General features: G+C 48.2%; 1 protein-coding gene across 1 annotated transcript in view; it reads left to right on the top strand.

The window, feature by feature from the left end:
- The first annotated feature begins 5,084 nt into the window (after positions 1–5,084).
- The window catches only part of EGLN3 (egl-9 family hypoxia inducible factor 3), a 28,982-nt gene continuing 22,826 nt past the window's right edge, over positions 5,085–11,240 (top strand). The window contains exon 1 of the mRNA XM_042047440.1: positions 5,085–5,793. Coding sequence (XP_041903374.1) covers positions 5,437–5,793 — 357 coding nt within the window. The 5' untranslated portion in view covers positions 5,085–5,436. The remainder of the gene's footprint in view (positions 5,794–11,240) is intronic.

Raw genomic sequence — 11,240 nt, 5'->3', positions numbered from 1 at the left:
TCCATCCATCCATCCATCCATCCATCCATCCATCCATCCATCCATCCATTTCTTTATCCACTGAATTGTCCACCCTTCAGATCTGTATATCTCCAATTTAAAGATAAGGATGTTGTGTGGGACCCTTTTGCAGGCCTTACAGAAGCCTGGGTAAATTACATCAGTTGGTCTTCCCATGTCAACTGTTACAGTCATTCAACCACAGGTCACCATGTTAGTCAGGCATGATTTGCCCTTAGTGAAGCTGTCTTGGATCACCTCCTTGTCTTGCATGTGCCTTAACATTGCTGCCATGAGGATCTACTCCATGATTTTACCAGGCACAGAGGTGAAACTCACCTGTCTGTAGTACCCTGAGTATTCCTTTCTCCATATTTTAAAAATAGAAGTAGTATTTCCCTTTTTCCGGTCAACAGGGACTTCATCTGACAGTCATAACTTTTCAAATATGGGGAGTAGTTTCGCAACAAGCCCCACCAGTTCCCTCAGGACTCCTGGATGCATCTCATCAAGCCCCATAGACTTGTGCCTATTCAGGGTCATCATGGGGGCTCAAACCTGCTCTTCACTTATAGTGGGAGGGACTTTGCTCCCCAACCCCCAGCTAGAGGCTCAGGGACTGAGAGATGGGGGAAGTCTGGCTGCCAGTGAAGATTTTGGCAAAGAACTGGTTAAGTACCTCAGCCAGATAGCTGGTGTTCCTTCTTGTTTATCAAATTGTTCATTCCTGCCCAAAGGGGTCAGTCCCAATGGTTCCCATCCTTCCAGCGCATCTCACTGGACCTAAGATAATTTAACTCCCCAAATGACTCTTTATTTTTTTGCTCAGGATTGCTTTTCTGCCACCTTAGCAAAGGAGCTCAGCCATCAAGGAGTCCAAAGTGTGCCAAAGCAAGTGCAAAGAGAGGTGTGGGGGGAAAAGGTGCTGAATGAGTTGTTGTATCAGCTCAAGCCATGGCATTTACCTTTTCCCTCATGCCTGCTTTCAGTATGACATAATATTAAGGGTGCTGACAAAGGAGCTCTGTCAAGTCTCGTGGCTGCAGTCAGAGGAGACACCACACCAAAACACGGCTGCTCTGCCAGGAGTTGATATCTACACAGCAGGCAAAGGAACAGTACAGCTGCTGATGTCTCAGCTATTTCTGTGTAAAACTAGTGAAGGTGGATGTAAGGCTCTGGACTTAGCACTTTTGAAGAGGATGAGGCAGAAACTCACATTCTCTTCTGCCAGCACTGCAGAGGAGAGGTTGAAACCTGCAGCAGAGGGATGGGAAGGGCAGGTGGGGTTAATGACCTCTTAAGACATCATGGCAAGGTGTGCTAGCATTGGTGTGTCATCGCTGTACAAACACTACCTGCCCCTTGGCCAGGGGTGTTGTATAACCATATCAACATTGTCAGAAAAGTACCTTCTGTAGGCAGAACTTCAATTATTTTCTTACTAGATCATGAGACATCAGCTCTACAAATCATGCTGTGAGGTATTAAAAGTACTATTTTTCAGTTTCTCACTGATATAAAGAATATTCTTCCCTTCTTCCCTTTCTCTTGCTGGGGCCTTTGCAATTCAGCCCTTGGCACTGAACTAGTCTGGCTTTCCAGCAGGAAAAATCTGAAAAGAAGACTCAAAATGTTTAAAACACTCTGCTCTAAAAACGTGTGAAGCAGTTCATCTGTAAATTCTGTTGTCAAAAAAAAAAAAAAAAAAAAGCATTAGCATATAACAAATACCCAGGCTTGACTGACACTAATTATTCTAATCCTCTAAAACAAATCTCCTTAAAATCATCCTGCCAGCATACTAATGTCCTGTTTTAGTCTATTGAACTCTAATATGTGCCATACTGGCTGTGAAAGCAGCAGATACGCAGGACTCAAAAGTTTTGAAAATTAGATGAAATGGAAAATATGAAAACACGGAATTAGTCTTAGAAGCAAAAATAAAATTTTCTACATTGTAAGGATAAACAGGGCTTTACATGGCAGAGGGATTGCTCATATATAACTGAATGGTGTAGGATTTTTAATTAAAATGTGGTGACACCTTTCATGCCTGTGATACACAGCACTGTAAACAAACTTTATGCATGTCCAAAAGTGCAGGTGACATTGTGAATTGCCTGATTTGTGCCCTGTGCAACATTACCTTCATGCCTTTATTTGTGCCCTGTGCAACACTTACATTGTACATGCTATATGACAGCTTTGTTTGGGGAGCAGTGGAGTGGTCACAAGAAGTACTATGAAAGGTTCAATGTCTGGTCCTGTTCCAGCACTTTTATTCCTCTGGGTAGTTCTCATACACTGTAGTATACACTGAGGACTGCTTTGCCTTTTTATTGGCAAGTTCATGGCTTAGCTTGGGAATTACTACACTTGCAGTCCAGCATCTCTCGACTCAGCTTTGGTACCTCTAAGGGGAATGAGAGAGCTCTTGCAGAGTGTCTGTGGGCTAGGCAGGAATTTGTCCTTTCTCGGTGATGATCAAGGTGATGTGTGATAGAGACTGTGATTGCTTAGGTTACAAACTCGTTCCAGTATAATGATGGAAGGAATACTGTTTCTGGGCACAGTCTGTATGCATGGAGAGTTTCTAACCTAAGAAATCATAATCTCTATCACACACCATCATTATTATCGTGCAAGGGGCATTATCATCATCAAGGGGCAAAGAGATGAAGTAAAATAGCACCAGTAAATAAAAATAAATAAAATCGCTACTCTTGGGGTTTGTTTCTCCTGATGTCTTACCTTCACATGGAACAGCAATGCATCTGACTGCTACTGCAAATGCTAGTATGAAAAGCACATCGTGCTTCAAGGGACAAAGCACATTGCCCACCAGAAAACCTGATTTGCCAACAAAGGGCAGCAAACGCCCTCCCAAGGAAGACATGACATCAATGCTTGAGGAATAAAAGTATTTACAACTCTATGAACATCACTCTGTAAGTGAGGCTGTGGACTCAGTTTTCTAAGACAAATCTCTAACTAGGGTGACTTTTTCTGATGCAGATCTGTCTAACTTGTAATTTCAAACTTTCAAAAGGAGAGAAATAAAACTGTAATGACCAACTTCAGCTACTGCCAGAAGACATCCCTCCTAGCCCTTGACTTGTCAAAGTGGCATCATTACCCTTGACAGAAAGGCTAGGAGTTCAGGGTCTACAAATACTTGATTCTGGTACAGGACTGTATGCTTGCATGTGTGCGTAAACAAGAAAAGGGAAGAAATCAAAGGGTTTTTAGCACATAATGGCTATTACATAATAAAAATGTGTGATCAGTACAAATAATGCATTTATAGTATTTCCTAATGTATCCAAATTTCATAACATTGAGATTTTGCAGTTGAACTAATCTTGCATCCCTTGCTGATTATGACAACTGCTCTTAACCTACCATACATTACTGATTTTTCAGATAAGCATTAAGGGATTAATAAGATTCAGAATTGTATCTTATTAATTATAACCCCACTTTAATGTGAAGAGTGTACCTAAATCAAATAAGGTCGACAGTCCATATCTCACCACATATGAGTTTATCTGATGTAATATTGCTTGGGTCTCGACAGAGCTGTCAGGCAATACCTTTAGAGGATTAGACCTGTGCTTATTGCTATGCACTGAGGGGTAGATGCTACTGGATTCAAGGAGAACAAACGTGGAATACGTGACCCGCTCCTGCATACGCCGGGACCTGGAGTTTGCAGCTCGAGCAGCATCAGCAACACAGACTGCTTGTAATCCCGTCGGGAGTCGCGACGTGAAAGGGAAGAAAAGAACCAGCACAGATTTTGCCTTTTTTGGGGGTGAAATGTGCCGGGTTCCAGCTGAAGGCATGTCAGTCCCGCGGCGTACCCTGCCGCTGTGCCGGGCGCTGAGCGGGCTCTGCGGGGCACGTCCCCCACGGGCACGGAACACACGGACCCGCGTCCTGCGGGCTCCCGGGCGGCAGCTCAGCCCGCGCTGCCGTGGTGGAGGTGCGGAGAGTGTGTCTATGTGTGAGCATGTGTGTGCGGGCTCCGCGGGGCCGCTGGGACAGTACAGGTGGCCGCCGAGCAGGATGGGTGCCCTCGGCACACGGACGGCTGCGGGGCTGTGTGGCGTGTGATACCGCTAACTTCACAGACACCGACTCAGGCACGGCCGCTCCGTCCCGCCCGGCTTGGCCGCAGGCAGCACTTCTCCCCAATGTGACTTTGCTTTGCTTTTGGTTTCTGTGGAGGCTTCTCTTGTTTGTTTAGCAAATCCCGGGCACGTTGCGTGTGTGAGCGGAGCTGAGCGGTTGTCTGGTTTCCACTTCTCAGGAGGTATTTTACGTGAAAGCATGCTGCTCGGCGGGAACAGACCCAACAGCGACCGCGGGACCGTCCTTCGTGGCCGGCCGGTGTAGGGACAGTGTTACCGGTAAGGGGTCACGCGGGGGAAAGGCGAGTTTCGGTTTGGAACGAAGTTTGTCGCGGTTTGACTGCAGCTGTCCCGGCGTGGCACGAAACCGCCGACGGTCCGGGAAGTGTTTCCTGCTACCAGAGCCAAGCAACCTGGCAGGCCCTTTGGGATAAATAATTCAGGGAAGAGATATTTTGCTATATAAACCTTTTATAAAGCAGTGCATTCCTCGCCGAGAAAAGCTGTATCTGCCGCCTAATGCAACAGTTCCGTCTGATGCTGAAACTGCCGCTGCGGGAGGCGGAGGTAAGAGGCGGCCGGAGAGCATTGGCAAACTTCACTTGGACTAGTTCAAGAGCTGCGGAGCGGCGGAGCAGGACGAGGCGAGGCGCGGTGCCCCCGCCGCGGCTGCGGGCGGCTCGGCGGGGCCTGGCGGGGGTCGCAGCCGACATGCCAGGGGAGAATTCCTCAATGGCGCTGCCCACGCCCACCCCGGGGATGGGCGGTGCGCGCGGGACCGCGGGCCACGCCCCCCCGCGCACGTGTGGGAGCCTCGCCGCGCGCTCCCTGCGGCCCGGCCCCGCCCCGCCCCACGCGATTGGCTGCCTGCGCCGCCGCGGGCGGGGAGTGGGCGGGGCGATCGCGCCGCGCCGGGCGGCTCCACCCACGTGCGGCGGCGCGAGCACACATCCCGCACGTAGCCGGCGTATTAATCAGCGCGGGGCCATCTGCCGCCCTCCTCACCGCGGGCGGGGGCTGCCCGCGCCCTTCCCGCACGCCCCGGGGCGGTCCCGGGCACTGCTGGGGCGCCAGCGGCGGTAGCAGCAGCGCAGGGCTTCGGCAGCACCGCCGCTCCCGCAGCGCCGGGCCGCGGTGCGTAGCCGAGTCCGCCGCGGCGAAAGTTTTATCTCGCCTTGCCTGGCCCCGCGCCGCGGCGGAGCCCCTGCCCGGCTCGGCCTGGAGCGGACGGCGGCCCGACGGGCATCGCCTCCCGACGCGGGCGCCGGCAGAGCAGCGGCGCGGCCGTCCCCGGCGCGCCATGCCGCTGGGGCACATCATGAGGCTGGACCTGGAGAGAATCGCCCTGGAGTACGTCGTGCCCTGCTTGCACGACATCGGCTTCTGCTACCTGGACAACTTCTTGGGGGAGGTGGTTGGGGACTGCGTGCTGGAGCGGGTGAAGCGGATGCACCGCGACGGGGAACTGGCCGACGGGCAGCTGGCTGGCCCCAGCCGCGGTGTCGCCAAGCGGCACCTCCGCGGCGACCAGATCAAGTGGATCGGAGGCACGGAGGAGGGCTGCGAGGCCATCAACTTTCTCCTCACGCTGATAGACCGGCTGGTGATGTACTGCGGGAGCCGGCTCGGCAAGTACTACGTGAAAGAGCGATCCAAGGTAAGGGTCCGCGGGGCCCCGACCTCCTGTCCGCCCGCCGGCACCGGCTCCCAGGCGGCCCGACCCGCCTCGCAGCTGCCGGCGGGCCCTGCCGGAAACTTTCCACGGGCGCTCGCCCGTGTGGCGTTCGCGCTGTCGGCGGGTGCCTGTGGCTCGGGCAGCCCCGCGGGGCTGTCCCGCAGCACCGCCCCGGGTGGCGGAGGCGCCGTGCGCTGCCTGAAGGACTCCCGTGACGGCAGCCGCTCTCCAGCCCTTGCCGCCGCCGGCGGCCGGGTGCGGGGCCACTGCGGGTCCCTCGCCCCGCCGGTGCCAGCGCGCTCCGGGGGCGGCTCTTCGCGGCTCCCCTTGCTGGGTTTTCGCCGGGCTCTTCGGCTGCCGGACCCCGGCCAGTCCTTTGCTTTTTCCCCTCTGTGACACCGGCCATCACTTCGCAGTCGTCCCAGGGGCTTCTCGCGGTGGGGCTGGAGTCGGCTGCATCCCGATGCTGCTTGCGCGCACCCGAGGTGCGGACAGGGTGGACCTGTGCGGGGCGTACCCCACCGCCTAACACTGTCTGCGTTTCGGGGGGAGCAAGCTCTCCAGCCCCTTCCTGCGAATGTACCTGTCTCTGATCCGATTATTTGGATGTTTTCGCCGATGTAGAAGTAGTATCCTAAATAGTTTCGAGGTTCCAACTCATGCCGCCTCTCTACCGATGAAGAGGTTATCGTTACTGCGTTGGGTATGCAGAAAATACGGGATGCTCAGTTTAAACACAGCAAACTTGTGTTTTAAAGAGAAAAGTTGGTTTTTTTTCTAGGCTTTCTCAGAAGTGGAGGGGACAGTTGTATTATGGGACACTTGTATTATTGGTTTCTTTCCCAATGAAGTTTATTTGCACTTACAATGCCATTAGTTTGGGACAACTTGTCTTTTCTTTCCTTGTCTGTTTTGCTATGGCAAAGTGAGCTAGCTTGGAACTAAGTTTACTTCGTTGTCCTGAATGCTGAAAACATCCTTATTTCTTTATTTCTGACTTGAATTCTGTAATACATAGTATGTTTTCAAAAGGTCCACTGCTTTTAGAGATGCCAGAAACAAAAACAACGAAACTTTAAAAAAATGACAGTAGGGAGGAGTTAGGGATTTTTCTTGATCCTAACTTGCACTTGGACTAAGGGCATGTGTGAGTGGTACTGAGATTCCCCCCTGAAAAATGAAGGAGAAAGTACGGGGATGTTTACCAGTTGCTTGGGAACACACTGAAACCTGTGCTTGCACCCCTGCACATTACACACAGTAGTGGGAATAATAAAAGGCTAAAACATTGTTCCGGTGTTTAGCTCTGCTGAATTACTGATCATCAATTCGGTTGAAGCTTGGGTAGATATGTTTTAAAATGTGGGTAGATTGGATTTCAGTTATTCCTGTTGAGAGCCTGGTATTAGGATGTATAAATAACCATCCTGCTTTGGCACACCTTTAAGGTCATCCTCATCCTTTCTGTGGGTGACTTCTGTTTACCTGTTTACTGCTGAAAGTGCATTTATGGCTAAGAGGGCGTGTGTAGGGGTGGATATTGAGGGGGGTTACTTAAAAGTTGAATTGGAGTGAAAGGAGGCTGTTCAGCCTTTTTACAAGGTATTTGGAAAACAAATCAGCTGGATGAATGAAGGCTGTTGGCACTGGCTGGGAAGAAGGGTCTTTTGGGGAGTGACTTTGGGTTGTAGAGATGATTTTAAAACAGAATTGTGGTGTTTTTGAAGTAATTTTTGTACAAATGGTAATAAAAAGCAGGACAGAACATGTTTTACAAATAGACACCGAGCTACTTGCTGTAAAGAGAGACTTCTGGCTCTTGTGCTTTAATGTGAAAGTTGTCAGACTCCAAACAGCCCATGGAAGTGCTAAACAACAGTCCAGGACTGAAAGGGACTCAATATCATTTGTAAAACTAAATGCAGAGAAATTTTCATCAGTTGTTAATAGTAACCAGTCCCCTTGTTATAATAATAAGTACCATGGATATGTGAGGCCCTGGAATAGCAACTGCTGTCTGTAACTGAGATGTGGAATGCCTTCAGCAGGAAGGTTATTCCTGTGACTAACAACTGACTACTACAGTACTGGCACGTTCCCATGTCGGTTTAAGACATTTCTCTTCCACCATTCAACCTTTCCGTTCTGCTTATCGTCTGAAGTCTTATGAATGCATACACACAAATCCTAAATTTAAATTCAGCGTATTTTTATTTTATCTGACAGATTAAACATGTAAATGCCCACAAAACTTTCACAGCTTAACATTTGTAGGGATGTAGGGTGTTCATGGGCAACTGGACCAGAACTTCTTTGTGGGATGTGTGCTGTTGTAATTTGTTGTTTTGGGATATAGATATCAGCCCATCATTATTTAAAGGTTTATACTTTTAAATAAGTAGTATGACTTTAATTTTCAGTCTAAGTGTTGGAAGAGGGGGAGAGATTTGCTTAGTAAATTATGTCAGATTATGTCAGTTTAGTGTGAAGTGCTTCATATTTTTGTAGCTACACAAACATAAGAAGACATGAACAACTTTTGTCCAATAAAGGAAATTTTCCTTATAGCTAAATGAGAGAAACAAGTCAGTTAGGATTGTGATGTTTCCAAATTAATTTCAAGAGCATTTCATGACAGTTAAGATTGCATCAAAGAGAATGGACAGAAGTAAAGTTTTCAAGGGTACTGTATATTCAGAGGAGCTGCTGGTTGCCTTTTGAGGGCTGATCATGAAATGTAACCTTTTGTCTTTGCAGACCAGTGATACAAATCTATCTTTGGTGCAAGTTCTATTTTAAAACACTAGCTGGTTAAATGATAGAAACATAGTTAAAGGCTGTCGGACCCAATGCACTGCGTGTTGGCTTTTCCATTTTCCTCAACTACGCTCCATTTTCGAGTAAGATAATACAATGGTTCCCCTTTTCTAGTAGGTAAACGGCTAAGGGCATCACTGAGGCATAATTGGCCAAAGTTCAGTTCTCTCCTCAGAGTGAGAAGATTGATGTCCTTGTGCAGAGAGATGTTCTGACCTGAGGACAGAAGTCACTCTGTTTTAGAGGACCTGTCACTACTCTGCTGGAACTTTACTTGGTGGAGAAAAGCTGCTGGGTCAGAAGCAAAGCTGCAGCTTGGTCTGTGAGGCCAGTCACCCAGAGTGCCCTCTGGATCATGCTCCAAGGACTGCAGGTGAAAGGGTGATGTGCTGCAGCTTCTGACTCCTCAGGTCCCAAAGTTCCTTCTTGGGGTTAACTGGCATTTGCAGGGCCTTGAGGGGGGGCCCTGTAGAAAAACACTGGACTATAAATAAGTAAAAGCAGTAAGTTTTTTTAAGGCAAGAAAGCATTCCAGAGGGGAAACCCCATTTTGGAAATTTCTCCTTCAAGACCTGAGAAATGTTTTGGTGGTGGGTGGAGTGTCTTTGGAGTGGTTTTTTTTGTTTGTTTGTTTGTTTTTTTTTTTAAGACTCTGCAGAGCCTGGGGGATCTTGGAAGTCCCTGATGTGAGGAGGCAGGGTACAGAGTATGGCAGGAACCAGGTTGGCTGGCTGGTGTGTGGAAACGTAAAAGTTGTGTTGAAATGTAAAAGTTGTGTTTGCAATGGGGTGTCTGGGTAACTCATCTGCTGCTAAGAGGCTGTGGTATTCCCCTTTTCTCATTTTGCCTCTGCTGGAGAAGGGCAGCTCTCCCTGTGGCTGCGCAGGGTCCCAGAGCAATGCCGTCAGTGCCTGCTGCCCTGGGCTACCTCAGCTGAGTCAGCGCTTGACCTGCTGCCAGTGGCTGCGTTGGTCCTCACGGCGAGGGGTGGAAGGTACTTTGAACTGGTGTGGCTGCACTCTGAGTGGACTCTGCACCTCATCATGACAGCAGCATGTCCTGATCTGAGTCACAAATACCATCTTGGGTACCACCAAGGGCTGAAATCCATGTCAAGGCTCCCACTGGGGACTTTGAGCTCATCTTGCACCTGCTGGACCCCAGTGAGTCCTGCTGGTTAGAAAATAAAGCAAGAATATATAATCTTAAGAGCTGCTCTGTGTTGAAGGAAGCTCGTGACTGATGTTTTCAGCTCAGAACAGAACTGCTTGCGTTCAGTGTCAAGTATATGGCCTGAAGTGAAAAAAAAAAAGTGTTCTCAATGTGAGATTAGTTAATTTAGAAGTCCCTGTGGGATGTGAACCTTCTCAAAAACTTGCTTCCTCTGCTTGTTGCCACAGCACCACCCTGCTCATCCCACCCCGGTAGACTCTCTCTGATGGTCACAGGAGAAGTAGGTCTTTTGTGGTGACAGTTCATAGCTAGTGAGTGTTTGCTGGAAACCAGATTGGGTTCTTCTGCCTATCACATGATGGGGTGTTCCTAGGTAGGTTTTGAAGCATGGTCTGCCTAGCAGGTTGTTACCAAGATTTCTGTTCCTGAGGATTGAAGAAATGGATGAGCTGTCACAGGAGTAGTTTTACAAAGTCCTTCATAACTCAGGTAATGAGGTAAGGTGTTTTTGCACTTATATATGAAGAAAGAAAAGTGCTGTTCTATAACATTCAAATTCTATCCTTTGCAATTAAAACACAGTGAAATGCTGAATTTTCTGACTTGAGGCACAGACTTGAAGCATGGGATCACACAAAACCATAGCTATAGTAGGCTGAGAAGCAATACTTCCTCTTGAGATATACTGGTTTACTGTATGTTACAAAGTATTTTTGATACTTGGGTAGCAACATGCCTTGCAATTAGTTTACAATGGGAGGTCTGTTGAATACCACCATCCAGAAGAAATATGCATAATTTCTTCTAATCAAATGCACATGTTCTGGCATAATGTATAAGTTCAAATCTGTTCTTCTGGCCAGCTGCCGGCAGAGTCCAGAGCCACTGGAACTGTAAATACAACAACAAAAAAAAGTTGTTTTATGATATGAGACTGAAGAATTCAGCATTGGCACAGATCCTAGTGTGGTTGCTTTGGCTCAGTGTCAAAGCTGATGTTTATATCTGTGTTTGTCAAGCAAGATTAGTTAGCCTGGTTAATTATACACAGGAATGTATAATTTTTACTTGACAATCAGATGAGTATAAACTTGGGCATATTAACACTTGTTTTTGTTCTTCATCAAATTATTCTCAATGACTTTTGAAACTTTCAAAATAACTACTTCTCTGAAAGAGGCACTTGGAGAATCTTTTGGATTAATTCTTCTTTCAGCAGGGACAGGGTATTGGAGAAATGGATCAATATTTTGCAGACAGTGATGCACATATCTGTAAGTGGGTTCAGAAGCATGGGAAGCCTCTAGGGAATGGTGTTTGAATTAATACTCAGGTGTTGAAGTTGCAAGCAGCTTGAATTCAGTACCTGTTATATATCGTCACTCTTAAAAGTGTGACTAGCGCACTGGCAAACTTATTTCATGGTAGGCAGTGGCAAA

The sequence above is a fragment of the Corvus kubaryi genome, unplaced genomic scaffold (genome assembly GCF_017639235.1).
Source record: "Corvus kubaryi isolate FWS band 111438036 unplaced genomic scaffold, C.kubaryi_AGA036_p1.0 66, whole genome shotgun sequence".
NCBI classification, from domain to species: domain Eukaryota; kingdom Metazoa; phylum Chordata; class Aves; order Passeriformes; family Corvidae; genus Corvus; species Corvus kubaryi.
The sequence above is the reverse complement of the archived record's forward strand: the minus strand, read 5'-3'. Positions and strand labels throughout refer to the sequence as shown.